The sequence below is a fragment of the Hyla sarda genome, unplaced genomic scaffold, assembly GCF_029499605.1.
Source record: "Hyla sarda isolate aHylSar1 unplaced genomic scaffold, aHylSar1.hap1 scaffold_1135, whole genome shotgun sequence".
In the NCBI taxonomy this organism is placed as follows: domain Eukaryota; kingdom Metazoa; phylum Chordata; class Amphibia; order Anura; family Hylidae; genus Hyla; species Hyla sarda.
In genome coordinates, this window is record NW_026607756.1 from 34030 (window position 1) to 52253 (window position 18224).

The following is an 18224-nucleotide window of genomic DNA, read 5'->3' on the forward strand; positions in this document are numbered from 1 at the left end:
ACTATAATCTAGTGTGGCACAGGACCCGCCCCCACATTTTACCATAATCCCGTGTGGCACAGGACCCGCCCCCACATTTTACCATGATCTCATGTGGCACAGGGTCCGCCCCCACATTTTACTATAATCTCATGTGGCACAGGACCCACCCCCACATTTTACCATAATCTCATGTGGCACAGGACCCGCCCCCACATTTTACTATAATCTAGTGTGGCACAGGACCCGCCCCCACATTTTACTATAATCTAGTGTGGCATAGGACCCGCCCACACATTTTACTATAATCTCATGTGGCACAGGACCCGCCCCCACATTTTACTATAATCTATTGTGGCACAGGACCCGCCCCCAAATTTTACTATAATCTAGTGTGGCATAGGACCCGCCCACACATTTTACTATAATCTCATGTGGCACAGGACCCACCCCCACATTTTACCATAATCTCATGTGGCACAGGACCCGCCCACACATTTTACTATAATCTAGTGTGGCACAGGACCCGCCGCCACATTTTACTATAATCTAGTGTGGCACAGGACCCGCCCCCACATTTTACTATAATCTCATGTGGCACAGGATCCGCCCCCACATTTTACCATAATCTCATGTGGCACAGGCCCCGCCCCCACATTTTACTATGATCTCATGTGGCACAGGACCCGCCCCCACATTTTACCATAATCTCATGTGGCACAGGACCCGCCCCCACATTTTACCATAATCTCATGTGACACAGGACCCGCCCCTACATTTTACCATAATCTCATGTGGCACAGGACCCGCCCCCCCCTTATTTTACCATAATCTCATGTGGCACAGGACCCGCTCCCACATTTTACTATAATCTCATGTGGCACAGGACCCGCCCCCACATTGTACCATAATCTCATGTGGCACAGGACCCGCCCCCACATTTTACTATAATCTCATGTGGCACAGGACCCGCCCCCACATTTTACCATAATCTCATGTGGCACAGGCCCCGCCCACACATTTTACTATAATCTAGTGTGGCACAGGACCCGCCGCCACATTTTACTATAATCTAGTGTGGCACAGGACCCGCCCCCACATTTTACTATAATCTCATGTGGCACAGGACCCGCCCCCACATTTTACTATAATCTCATGTGGCACAGGATCCGCCCCCACATTTTACCATAATCTCATGTGGCACAGGCCCCGCCCCCACATTTTACTATGATCTCATGTGGCACAGGACCCGCCCCCACATTTTACCATAATCTCATGTGGCACAGGACCCGCCCCCACATTTTACCATAATCTCATGTGACACAGGACCCGCCCCTACATTTTACCATAATCTCATGTGGCACAGGACCCGCCCCCCCCTTATTTTACCATAATCTCATGTGGCACAGGACCCGTCCCCCCTTATTTTACCATAATCTCATGTGGCACAGGACCCGCTCCCACATTTTACTATAATCTCATGTAGCACAGGACCCGCCCCCACATTGTACCATAATCTCATGTGGCACAGGACCCGCCCACACATTTTACTATAATCTCATGTGGCACAGGACCCGCCCCTACATTTTACCATAATCTCATGTGGCACAGGACCCGCCCCCACATTTTACCATAATCTCATGTGGCACAGGACCCGCCCCCACATTTTACCATAATCTCAAATGGCACTGGACCCGCCCCCACATTTTACCATAATCTCATGTGGCACAGGACCCGCCCCCACATTTTGCCATAATCTTACGGGGCACAGGATCTGCCCCCACATTTTACCATAATCCTATGGGGTACAGGACCCGCCCCCACATTTAACCATAATCTCACGGGGCACAGGACCCGCCCCCGCATTTTACCATAATTTTACGGGGCACAGGACCCGCCCCCACATTTTACCATAATCCTATGGGGCACAGGACCCGCCCCAACATTTTTCCACAATTTTACGGGGCACAGGACCCGCCCCCACATTTTACCATAATCCTATGGGGCACAGGACCCGCCCCCACATTTTACCATAATCCTATGGGGCACAGGACCCGCCCCCACATTTTACTATAATCTTACGTGGCACAGGACCCGCCCCCACATTTTACCATAACAAATATATTGTATGTTCCTTACGCGATGGACAGGAAGGCGGCGTTTCCTCCGTACAGGAAGGAGCGGTTAAGTACTTGGAAGATGAAGGTCGGATACAGCGCAGGAAGCTGGGAAATGGAGGCGCAGAGCGAGAAGAGGACGCACTGGATTGAGGTCAGGAACAAAGACAGGACGGAAGAGCGGAGGTCATCAAGAGGGTCCGTACCTAAGAAATAAAACATTCACCGTCACCAAAACTGAAGACCAGGACAAGGAAGGCAGAGGAGGCGGCTGCCATGGGCTCCAGTGAAGGAAGACACCAGGGTCTGGGGGCCACTACCACTGCTGCCCCTTATATGGGGCTCTCCAGTTGAGGCATGATGGGAGATGACGTTGTGCTACAAAAAGCTACAGCTCAGGGCAGAGGGGAGAATAATGGAGGCCATTGGGGGGGGGGGGTCACCTTTATGTTTCCTTTTGTGTCTGTCCATGATGAGTCCATTCCAAGGAGCACAGAGAACCCCAAAAAACTGGGAGATGGCGAAGACATTTGTGTATTTACTGACTGAAAATAAAGACAGAAAGTTATCACATAAATCTCACGTTACGTCTCATATCACATGTTACATATCATGTCTCATATCACACGTTACATATCATGTCTCAGATCACACGTTACATATCATGTCTCATATCACATGTCACATATCATGTCTCATATCTCACACATTACATATCATGTCTCATATCACATGTCACATATCATGTCTCATATCTCACACGTTACATATCATGTCTCATATCACACGTTACATATCATGTCTCATATCACACGTTACATATCATGTCTCATATCACACGTCACATATCATGTCTCATATCACTCGTCACATATCATGTCTCATATCTCACACATTACATATCATGTCTCATATCACATGTCACATATCATGTCTCATATCTCACACGTTACATATCATGTCTCATATCACACGTTACATATCATGTCTCAGATCACACGTTACATATCATGTCTCATATCTCACACATTACATATCATGTCTCATATCTCACATTACATATCATGTCTCATATCACACGTTACATATCATGTCTCATATCACATGTTACATATCATGTCTCATATCACACATTACATATCATGTCTCATATCACACGTCACATATCATGTCTCATATCACACATTACATATCATGTCTCATATCACACGTTACATATCATGTCTCATATCACACGTTACATATCATGTCTCATATCACACATTACATATCATGTCTCATATCACACGTTACATATCATGTCTCATATCACACGTTACATATCATGTCTCATATCACACATTACATATCATGTCTCATATCACACATTACATATCATGTCTCATATCACACGTTACATATCATGTCTCATATCACACGTCACATATCATGTCTCATATCACACATTACATATCATGTCTCATATCACACGTTACATATCACGTCTCATATCACACGTTACGTATCACGTCTCATATCTCACACGTTACATATCATGTCTCATATCACACGTTACATATCATGTCTCATATCACACGTTACATATCATGTCTCATATCACACGTCACATATCATGTCTCATATCACACATTACATATCATGTCTCATATCACACATTACATATCATGTCTCATATCACACGTCACATATCATGTCTCATATCTCACACGTTACATATCATGTCTCATATCTCACACGTTACATATCATGTCTCATATCTCACACGTTACATATCATGTCTCATATCACACGTCACATATCATGTCTCATATCACACATTACATATCATGTCTCATATCACACGTTACATATCACGTCTCATATCACACGTTACATATCATGTCTCATATCTCACACGTTACATATCATGTCTCATATCTCACACGTTACATATCATGTCTCATATCACACATTACATATCATGTCTCATATCACACGTTACATATCACGTCTCACATCACACGTTACATATCATGTCTCATATCTCACACGTTACATATCACGTCTCATATCACACGTTACATATCATGTCTCACATCACACATTACATATCATGTCTCATATCACACATTACATATCATGTCTCATATCACACGTTACATATCATGTCTCACATCACACGTTACATATCATGTCTCATATCTCACACGTTACATATCACGTCTCATATCACACGTTACATATCATGTCTCATATCACACATTACATATCATGTCTCATATCACACGTTACATATCATGTCTCACATCACACGTTACATATCATGTCTCATATCTCACACGTTACATATCATGTCTCATATCACACGTCACATATCATGTCTCATATCACACGTTACATATCATGTCTCACATCACACGTCACATATCATGTCTCATATCACACATTACATATCATGTCTCATATCACACGTTACATATCACGTCTCACATCACACGTTACATATCATGTCTCATATCTCACACGTTACATATCACGTCTCATATCACACGTTACATATCATGTCTCACATCACACATTACATATCATGTCTCATATCACACGTTACATATCATGTCTCACATCACACGTTACATATCATGTCTCATATCTCACACGTTACATATAACGTCTCATATCACACATTACATATCATGTCTCATATCACACGTTACATATCATGTCTCATATCTCACACGTTACATATCACGTCTCATATCACACGTTACATATCATGTCTCATATCACACGTTACATATCATGTCTCATATCACACATTACATATCATGTCTCATATCACACGTCACATATCATGTCTCATATCACACGTCACATATCATGTCTCATATCACACGTTACATATCATGTCTCATATCACACGTCACATATCATGTCTCATATCACACGTCACATATCATGTCTCATATCACACGTTACATATCATGTCTCATATCTCACACGTCACATATCATGTCTCATATCACACATTACATATCATATCTCATATCACACATTACATATCATGTCTCATATCACATGTTACATATCATGTCTCATATCACACGTTACATATCATGTCTCATATCACACATTACATATCATGTCTCATATCACACGTCACATATCATATCACACGTTACATATCATGTCTCATATCACACGTCACATATCATGTCTCATATCACACGTCACATATCATGTCTCATATCACACGTCACATATCATGTCTCATATCTCACACGTTACATATCATGTCTCATATCACACGTTACATATCATGTCTCATATCACACATCACATATCATGTCTCATATCACACGTCACATATCACGTCTCATATCACACGTTACATATCATGTCTCATCACACGTCACATATCATGTCTCATATCTCATATTACATATCATGTCTCATCACACGTCACATATCATGTCTCATCAGACGTCACATATCATGTCTCATATCTCACATTACATATCATGTCTCATATCTCTCACACGTTACATATCATGTCTCATATCTCTCACACGTTACATATCATGTCTCATATCACACATTACATGTAATGTCTCATATCTCTCACACGTTACATATCATGTCTCATATCTCTCACACGTTACATATCATGTGTCATATCTCTCACACGTTACATATCATGTGTCATATCTCTCACACGTTACATATCACGTCTCATATCACATGTTACATATCATGTCTCATATCACACGTTACATATCATGTCTCATATCACATGTTACATAATATGTCTCATATCACACGTTACATATCATGTCTCATATCACACGTTACATATCATGTCTCATATCACACGTTACATATCATGTCTCATATCACATGTTACATATCATGTCTCATATCACACGTTACATATCATGTCTCATATCACACGTCACATATCATGTCTCATATCACACGTTACATATCATGTCTCATATCACACATTACATATCACGTCTCATATCACACATTACATATCATGTCTCATATCACACGTCACATATCATGTCTCATATCACACGTCACATATCACGTCTCATATCACACGTCACATATCACGTCTCATATCACACATTACATATCACGTCTCATATCTCACACGTTACATATCACGTCTCATATCACATGTTACATATCATGTCTCATATCACACGTTACATATCATGTCTCATATCACACGTCACATATCATGTCTCATATCACACGTCACATATCATGTCTCATATCACACGTTACATATCATGTCTCATATCACATGTTACATATCATGTCTCATATCTCGCACGTTACATATCACGTCTCATATCACATGTTACATATCATGTCTCATATCACATGTTACATATCATGTCTCATATCACACGTTACGTATCACGTCTCATATCACATGTTACATATCATGTCTCATATCACACACGTTACATATCATGTCTCATATCACACGTTACATATCATGTCTCATATCACACGTTACATATCATGTCTCATATCACACATTACATATCATGTCTCATATCACACGTTACGTATCACGTCTCATATCACATGTTACATATCATGTCTCATATCACATGTTACATATCATGTCTCATATCACATGTTACATATCATGTCTCATATCACATGTTACATATCACGTCTCATATCACACGTTACGTATCACGTCTCATATCTCGCATGTTACATATCATGTCTCATATCACACATTACATATCATGTCTCATATCACACGTTACATATCATGTCTCATATCACACGTCACATATCATGTCTCATATCACACGTCACATATCATGTCTCATATCACACGTTACATATCATGTCTCATATCACACATTACATATCATGTCTCATATCACATGTTACATATCATGTCTCATATCACATGTTACATATCACGTCTCATATCACACGTTACGTATCACGTCTCATATCTCGCGTGTTACATATCATGTCTCATATCACACATTACATATCATGTCTCATATCACACATTACATATCATGTCTCATATCACACGTTACATATCATGTCTCATATCACACGTCACATATCATGTCTCATATCACACGTCACATATCATGTCTCATATCACACATTACATATCATGTCTCATATCACACGTTACATATCATGTCTCATATCACACGTTACATATCATGTCTCATATCACATGTTACATATCATGTCTCATATCACACGTTACATATCATGTCTCATATCACACGTCACATATCATATCACACATTACATATCATGTCTCATATCACACATTACATATTACGTCACATATCATGTCTCATATCACACATTACATATCACGTCTCATATCTCACACGTTACATATCACGTCTCATATCACATGTTACATATCATGTCTCATATCACACGTTACATATCATGTCTCATATCACACGTTACGTATCATGTCTCATATCTCACACGTTACATATCATGTCTCATATCACACGTTACATATCATGTCTCATATCACACGTTACGTATCACGTCTCATATCACATGTTACATATCATGTCTCATATCACACACGTTACATATCATGTCTCATATCACACGTTACGTATCACGTCTCATATCACATGTTACATATCATGTCTCATATCACACGTTACATATCATGTCTCATATCACACATTACATATCATGTCTCATATCACACGTTACATATCATGTCTCATATCACATGTTACATATCATGTCTCATATCACACGTTACATATCATGTCTCATATCACACGTCACATATCATATCACACATTACATATCATGTCTCATATCACACATTACATATCACGTCACATATCATGTCTCATATCACACATTACATATCACGTCTCATATCTCACACGTTACATATCACGTCTCATATCACATGTTACATATCATGTCTCATATCACACATTACATATCATGTCTCATATCACACATTACATATCATGTCTCATATCTCACACGTTACATATCATGTCTCATATCACACGTTACATATCATGTCTCATATCACACGTTACGTATCACGTCTCATATCACATGTTACATATCATGTCTCATATCACACACGTTACATATCATGTCTCATATCACACGTTACGTATCACGTCTCATATCACATGTTACATATCATGTCTCATATCACACGTTACATATCATGTCTCATATCACACATTACATATCACGTCTCATATCACACGTTACGTATCACGTCTCATATCACATGTTACATATCATGTCTCATATCACATGTTACATATCATGTCTCATATCACATGTTACATATCACGTCTCATATCACACGTTACGTATCACGTCTCATATCTCGCACGTTACATATCATGTCTCATATCACACATTACATATCATGTCTCATATCACACGTTACATATCATGTCTCATATCACATGTTACATATCATGTCTCATATCACACATTACATATCATGTCTCATATCACACGTCACATATCATATCACACATTACATATCATGTCTCATATCACACGTCACATATCATATCACACATTACATATCATGTCTCATATCACATGTTACGTATCACGTCTCATATCACATGTTACATATCATGTCTCATATCACACACGTTACATATCATGTCTCATATCACACGTTACATATCATGTCTCATATCACACGTTACATATCATGTCTCATATCACACGTCACATATCATGTCTCATATCACACGTCACATATCATGTCTCATATCACACGTCACATATCATGTCTCATATCACACGTTACGTATCACGTCTCATATCACATGTTACATATCATGTCTCATATCACACACGTTACATATCATGTCTCATATCACACGTTACATATCATGTCTCATATCACATGTTACATATCATGTCTCATATCACACGTCACATATCATGTCTCATATCACACGTCACATATGTCTCATATCACACGTCACATATCATGTCTCATATCACACGTTACGTATCACGTCTCATATCACATGTTACATATCATGTCTCATATCACACACGTTACATATCATGTCTCATATCACACGTTACATATCATGTCTCCTATCACACGTTACATATCATGTCTCATATCACACATTACATATCATGTCTCATATCACACGTTACATATCATGTCTCATATCACACACGTCACATATCATGTCTCATATCACACGTCACATATCATGTCTCATATCACACGTTACGTATCACGTCTCATATCACATGTTACATATCATGTCTCATATCACACGTCACATATCATATCACACATTACATATCATGGATCATATCACACATTACATATCACGTCACATATCATGTCTCATATCACACATTACATATCACGTCTCATATCTCACACGTTACATATCACGTCTCATATCACATGTTACATATCATGTCTCATATCACACATTACATATCATGTCTCATATCTCACACGTTACATATCATGTCTCATATCACACGTTACATATCATGTCTCATATCACACGTTACGTATCACGTCTCATATCACATGTTACATATCATGTCTCATATCACACACGTTACATATCATGTCTCATATCACACGTTACATATCATGTCTCATATCACACGTTACGTATCACGTCTCATATCACATGTTACATATCATGTCTCATATCACACGTTACATATCATGTCTCATATCACACATTACATATCACGTCTCATATCACACGTTACGTATCACGTCTCATATCACATGTTACATATCATGTCTCATTTCACATGTTACATATCATGTCTCATATCACATGTTACATATCACGTCTCATATCACACGTTACGTATCACGTCTCATATCTCGCACGTTACATATCATGTCTCATATCACACATTACATATCATGTCTCATATCACACGTTACATATCATGTCTCATATCACACATTACATATCATGTCTCATATCACACGTTACATATCATGTCTCATATCACACGTTACATATCATATCACACATTACATATCATGTCTCATATCACACATTACATATCACGTCACATATCATGTCTCATATCACACGTCACATATCATATCACACATTACATATCATGTCTCATATCACACATTACATATCACGTCACATATCATGTCTCATATCACACATTACATATCACGTCTCATATCTCACACGTTACATATCACGTCTCATATCACATGTTACATATCATGTCTCATATCACACATTACATATCATGTCTCATATCTCACACGTTACATATCATGTCTCATATCACACGTTACATATCATGTCTCATATCACATGTTACGTATCACGTCTCATATCACATGTTACATATCATGTCTCATATCACACACGTTACATATCATGTCTCATATCACACGTTACATATCATGTCTCATATCACACGTTACATATCATTTCTCATATCACACGTCACATATCATGTCTCATATCACACGTCACATATCATGTCTCATATCACACGTCACATATCATGTCTCATATCACACGTTACGTATCACGTCTCATATCACATGTTACATATCATGTCTCATATCACACACGTTACATATCATGTCTCATATCACACGTTACATATCATGTCTCATATCACACGTTACGTATCACGTCTCATATCACATGTTACATATCATGTCTCCTATCACACACGTTACATATCATGTCTCATATCACACATTACATATCATGTCTCATATCACACGTTACATATCATGTCTCATATCACACACGTCACATATCATGTCTCATATCACACGTCACATATCATGTCTCATATCACACGTTACGTATCACGTCTCATATCACATGTTACATATCATGTCTCATATCACACGTTACATATCATGTCTCATATCACACATTACATATCACGTCTCATATCACACGTTACATTTCACGTCTCATATCACATGTTACATATCACGTCTCATATCACACGTTACGTATCACGTCTCATATCTCGCACGTTAAATATCATGTCTCATATCACACATTACATATCATGTCTCATATCACACGTTACATATCATGTCTCATATCACACATTACATATCATGTCTCATATCACACGTTACATATCATGTCTCATATCACACATTACATATCATGTCTCATATCACACATTACATATCATGTCTCATATCACACGTTACATATCATGTCTCATATCACACGTTACATATCATGTCTCATATCACACATTACATATCATGTCTCATATCTCACACGTTACATATCATGTCTCATATCACACGTTACATATCATGTCTCATATCACACGTTACGTATCACGTCTCATATCACATGTTACATATCATGTCTCATATCACACACGTTACATATCATGTCTCATATCACACGTTACATATCATGTCTCATATCACACGTTACGTATCACGTCTCATATCACATGTTACATATCATGTCTCATATCACACGTTACATATCATGTCTCATATCACACATTACATATCACGTCTCATATCACACGTTACGTATCACGTCTCATATCACATGTTACATATCATGTCTCATTTCACATGTTACATATCATGTCTCATATCACATGTTACATATCACGTCTCATATCACACGTTACGTATCACGTCTCATATCTCGCACGTTACATATCATGTCTCATATCACACATTACATATCATGTCTCATATCACACGTTACATATCATGTCTCATATCACACATTACATATCATGTCTCATATCACACGTTACATATCATGTCTCATATCACACGTTACATATCATATCACACATTACATATCATGTCTCATATCACACATTACATATCACGTCACATATCATGTCTCATATCACACGTCACATATCATATCACACATTACATATCATGTCTCATATCACACATTACATATCACGTCACATATCATGTCTCATATCACACATTACATATCACGTCTCATATCTCACACGTTACATATCACGTCTCATATCACATGTTACATATCATGTCTCATATCACACATTACATATCATGTCTCATATCTCACACGTTACATATCATGTCTCATATCACACGTTACATATCATGTCTCATATCACATGTTACGTATCACGTCTCATATCACATGTTACATATCATGTCTCATATCACACACGTTACATATCATGTCTCATATCACACGTTACATATCATGTCTCATATCACACGTTACATATCATTTCTCATATCACACGTCACATATCATGTCTCATATCACACGTCACATATCATGTCTCATATCACACGTCACATATCATGTCTCATATCACACGTTACGTATCACGTCTCATATCACATGTTACATATCATGTCTCATATCACACACGTTACATATCATGTCTCATATCACACGTTACATATCATGTCTCATATCACACGTTACGTATCACGTCTCATATCACATGTTACATATCATGTCTCCTATCACACACGTTACATATCATGTCTCATATCACACATTACATATCATGTCTCATATCACACGTTACATATCATGTCTCATATCACACACGTCACATATCATGTCTCATATCACACGTCACATATCATGTCTCATATCACACGTTACGTATCACGTCTCATATCACATGTTACATATCATGTCTCATATCACACGTTACATATCATGTCTCATATCACACATTACATATCACGTCTCATATCACACGTTACATTTCACGTCTCATATCACATGTTACATATCACGTCTCATATCACACGTTACGTATCACGTCTCATATCTCGCACGTTAAATATCATGTCTCATATCACACATTACATATCATGTCTCATATCACACGTTACATATCATGTCTCATATCACACATTACATATCATGTCTCATATCACACGTTACATATCATGTCTCATATCACACATTACATATCATGTCTCATATCACACATTACATATCACGTCACATATCATGTCTCATATCACACATTACATATCACGTCTCATATCTCACACGTTACATATCACGTCTCATATCACATGTTACATATCATGTCTCATATCACACGTTACATATCATGTCTCATATCACACGTTACATATCATGTCTCATATCTCACACGTTACATATCATGTCTCATATCACACGTTACATATCATGTCTCATATCACATGTTACGTATCACGTCTCATATCACATGTTACATATCATGTCTCATATCACACACGTTACATATCATGTCTCATTTCACACGTTACATATCATGTCTCATATCACACGTCACATATCATGTCTCATATCACACGTCACATATCATGTCTCATATCACACGTCACATATCATGTCTCATATCACACGTTACGTATCACGTCTCATATCACATGTTACATATCATGTCTCATATCACACACGTTACATATCATGTCTCATATCACACGTTACATATCATGTCTCATATCACACGTCACATATCATGTCTCATATCACACGTCACATATCATGTCTCATATCACACGTTACGTATCACGTCTCATATCACATGTTACATATCATGTCTCCTATCACACACGTTACATATCATGTCTCATATCACACATTACATATCATGTCTCATATCACACGTTACATATCATGTCTCATATCACACATTACATATCATGTCTCATATCACACGTTACATATCACGTATCATATCACATGTTACATATCACGTCTCATATCACATGTTACATATCATGTCTCCTATCACACACGTTACATATCATGTCTCATATCACACATTACATATCATGTCTCATATCACACGTTACATATCATGTCTCATATCACACATTACATATCATGTCTCATATCACACGTTACATATCACGTCTCATATCACATGTTACATATCACGTCTCATATCTCACACGTTACATATCACGTCTCATATACTGCACAGTACACACCGAGTTGCGCGTCTCCTCCGCTCAGGTGAGTGATCGTTGGGTTCAGGGTTCCGATGAATAGATAATGTCTGAGCTGCATAAGTGAAAGCCAAACCAGATGCCCCCAGAAGAGAGAGGAGAGGACGCAGCTCCGGAACGACACCTCGCTGTCTGCACACAGAAGATCTCAGGTTATACATTATACATCGGGCAGGGATCCTATATCTATGGACTCCATGACTGCTCCTTCTGTCACCCAAGAACTAGAAATGTTCACAAATACTTGGTCTATAGCAAGAAGGAAGGGCCCGACCTGCTCCCAACCCAGAGGACCCCAAATCAGAGAAATGTGCCCCCCCCCCCCAGTATTTGTCTAGATGGCCAATGAGACCATCCCTGAGAAATGACCCGCGTAATAGTCAGCAGCGTACGGATCTTAGAACATGAGGGGGGCTTAAAGGGTCACGTTATGTCTCATGTGTTGTGCGGCCCTCAAGACTTTTTTATTTTTTTTATTTAACTGTTTATTTATCGTTTCATCAATACAATTTTCAATTCAGTAAAATAGAAAAATAAAAATAACAAAGAAAGAAAAATCTTGCAGCAGCAGGAATCGGGATCATTGTCAAAGCGTAAATGCAATATCGTAAGAAGAACCCTACAACTAGGTAGCTGGAAGCAATGGCCATGTGTCTATAGGAATTGAGGTGCAGATGTATAGGAACATAGCAATCTATATTATTTTGGTTACATTCCAGAAACGGAAGAAAGAAAAGGAAAAGAAGAAGGAAAAGAAAGAAAAAATAAAAGATAAAATAAAAATAAAAGTAAAGAACCTGTTTGACCAAGATGTGAACTATAGAATAAGTCCCTGCCTATGCGACCTCTTCCGACTCTCCTCCATTCAGTGTTGGTTTTCGTCTTCTATATCTTCATCCCGTTCCTTCCAAGGTTCGTAGAAATGAGAAAGCCCGTTATCTGTCATTGCGGAGAGATATTCTAACTCCCAGAATCCTATTGGTTAGGGCTTGTGTGGATGGAGGGGTTGGTTGGCTTCTTCCATTCTTTGGCTATCAAACACTTTGCAGCCGTGAGTATGGAATGGAATAATCGGAGTCTATTAATACCGGGGGGGAGGGGGGGGGGGGCACATTTAAGAGATAATTGATTGGGTTCAGATGTATCTTCAGTTTCAGTATCTTCCCTACTAAAGACTGCACTTCCAACCAAGAATGACGCAGGGAGGGACAATCCCCAAATACGTGCGGTAGTCTAACTCCATACTACACCTCCAGCACTAGAATTATTTTGTGGATAAAGTATATTTAATACGTCCGGTGTGTGATATCACAGAAAGAGAATTTTGTATTGATTTTCTTTATGTATTACACAAGAAGAAGATTTCGCTGCTCGATCCCATATGGTTTGCCATGTGGCTCTTGGAATAGCCTAAATATTCTTCCCATTTTGTCATGTAGGGGTGTTTCCAATTATCTTGATATATGGAAGAATGTAAAATATTGTAAATGGAGGATATCAACCCTCTGGTGGTGGTCTCACCCCTACATAACAACTCAAAGGGTGTTGGTTGAGGGAAAGCAGCTTCAGGGGAGCCTAACCCTACATGTGACGTGACGGTTTGGGGAAAGTTTTGTGTGTCATTAGGGAGATTAAACTTGTCACTAAGGGCTTGGTACGGAATGTTCTTTTGGTCGGGTCCACTAGATCTGCAAAGTGAAACAACCTCCCTCTACCCAGGGGGAAATGATATCTACATCATTACTATCAGGGATAGAGGGATTACAAATAAAGGGAGTTGGGGGACATTAATGAATATTTAGTCCTGACAGTCCCATATTTTTAATGTGGTTCTCATCGGGCCAAGTAAGTGTTTTGGATTGACCTGATAGTTTGAGTCCCAAATCAAAGCACATAAATGGACCGGGGCCGACCACAGCTTCTCTATGTCCGTCCATTCATTATATGCACGAAATTGTGACCATGATGGAATATTTTTAAGGTGAACTGAATAATAATAGTCAAAGACGTCTGGCAGTGCGAGTCCTCCATAGTTCTTTTTGGCCATCAAGACAGACAACGCCACCCTGTGGCGTCCCCCCCCCCTCCAAACAAACCTGAGGATGGATGATTGAAAGCCCCTTAATGCTCCCCTAGGTATTAATACTGGCAAAGTTTCCAATAAATAAAGGAATCTGGGCAATACTGACATTTTGACTGCGGCAATCCTGCCAATAAGGGATATCGGGAGACCAGACCATTTTTTCCATCTGGGACTTGATGTCTTTAAAGAATTGAGGAAAATAATGTTTGTAAAGGGCAGAGTATTTAGAGGTAATGCGTACACCTAAATAGGTAATAGCGTTATCCTGCCATCTATACGGATAATTTAGTTTAAGAAGAGAAAGTTGGGTGTCAGGTATGTTAATGGTTAAGTCTTCTGTTTTACCTTCATTTATCTTATATCCTGACAAGATAATGGAGTGGAGGGAAGGTAGTGAGGTCAGGGGAGTAGAGATGGTTAGCAATACGTCATCAGCAAATAGCGCTATCTCTATGTTTTACCACTATCCCCTTAACATCAGGATTTGCGCGGACAAGGGCCGCTAATGGTTCTATACATAGCACAAATAATAATGGGGACAGAGGACATCCCTGTCTTGTCCCATTATGAATTTTTATTTTTTGAGATGTGGCGTGTGGGAGTCTAACTTGTGCCGTTGGGGAGGAGTATAGGTGAGAGATCGTCTTCATAAACGGTCCCGAGACTCCAAAAGCTCGCAAGGTAGATTCCATAAAAGGCCAACTTAAGCGATCAAACGCTTTTTCTGCGTCTAAACTTAACACAAGTCCAGAGGACTTAGTCCTATTTATTACCTCAATGAGATCGTGCGTCTAGTGTTATCTCCAGCTTGTCTATTTAAGGTGAAACCTACTTGGTCTTTATCTATTCATTTCGGAAGAATTAAGCTAAGTCTGTTGGCCAGTATTTTTGTAAATAACTTCAAGTCCGAATTCAATAGAGAAATTGGTCTATAACTAGCACATTCCGAGGGATCCTTACCGGATTTCGGAATGACTGTGATGTAGGATTCTAACATATTTGACGGAATGGGAGATTCACCTAAAAAGGAGTTGAAAAGGGAGATTATATGTGGAAGTAAGATCTCAGAGTATGGAAGGCGCCATCTGGGCCAGGGGACTTGCCATTTAGTAGTTCTTTAATAGTTTCTATTATTTCTTCCTGAGAAAATTCTCTGTTTAGATTGGTCAAATCCGATATAGTCATTTTAGGGAGTTTACAGGAATCGAGGTACTTTTTAATATGGAATCTCTGGTGGTGTGATCTGAGGGTAATTGGGAAGGTAAATTGTATAAATTAGAATAATATTCCTGAAAAATATTGGCAATTTGTGTTCATAGTCATGATTGGGAATTTTTTATAGCAAAAGGATTTGATTGTGTCTTTTGTGAGTTTATCTGTGCGGCCAATAGGGTACGAGGTTTATTCGCTTTACTGTAATATATATGTCTAGTATAAGTTGGCATTTTCTCCACCTGGGGCGATTTCACCGTCCTTCAACTGGTTTCGTATGAGCACAATCTGTTTTAACCTTCTCAATGAGGGGTATAAGACCGTTCCATCCTCCAGTTTTTTTAGTTTCTTTTTTAGCTCATTCGTAAGAGACGCAGAATTCTTTTTCAGCCGAGAAGACAGCGAAATACAGTGTCCCCTTATGACCGCCTTATGTGCCTCCCATAGGGTATGACTGTTTGTAACACTACCCTCATTCCTTTCAAAGTAATCTTTACGACATCCTCCAATGGGATCTCTATATTCTAATTTCTTTATTAACAATTCATTCAGTCTCCAATGGCAGGTTTTTCTAGGCGTTGAAGTTGGTTTTAATTCCATTATCACTGGAGCATGGTCTGACCATGTATTTTAACATTGTCAACTAATATGAGGCCTAAAAGATTCCCAAAGAAGGTGTCTATTCTAGAGTGGGTGGAATGAAGATGTGAGAAGAATGTAAACGCTGTTATTGGGATTACTTATCCTATAGAGGTCAAAAAAATGGCATTTTCTCACAAGTTTCCGGAAGGCAGTGGAAAGTCGTATTACTGCTGAGGAAGGTGCGTTA

At 38.9% G+C, this 18224-nt stretch overlaps 1 protein-coding gene across 1 annotated transcript in view; it reads right to left on the minus strand.

The window, feature by feature from the left end:
• The window catches only part of SLC43A3 (solute carrier family 43 member 3), a gene marked incomplete at its 5' end in the record, with an annotated part of 88253 nt that overhangs the window by 15392 nt on the left and 54637 nt on the right, over positions 1 to 18224 (minus strand). Inside the window, 3 exons of the mRNA XM_056551636.1 lie at positions 2119 to 2302; positions 2540 to 2641; positions 14083 to 14232. Of these exons, the coding sequence (XP_056407611.1) occupies positions 2119 to 2302; positions 2540 to 2641; positions 14083 to 14232 (436 nt within the window). The remainder of the gene's footprint in view (positions 1 to 2118; positions 2303 to 2539; positions 2642 to 14082; positions 14233 to 18224) is intronic.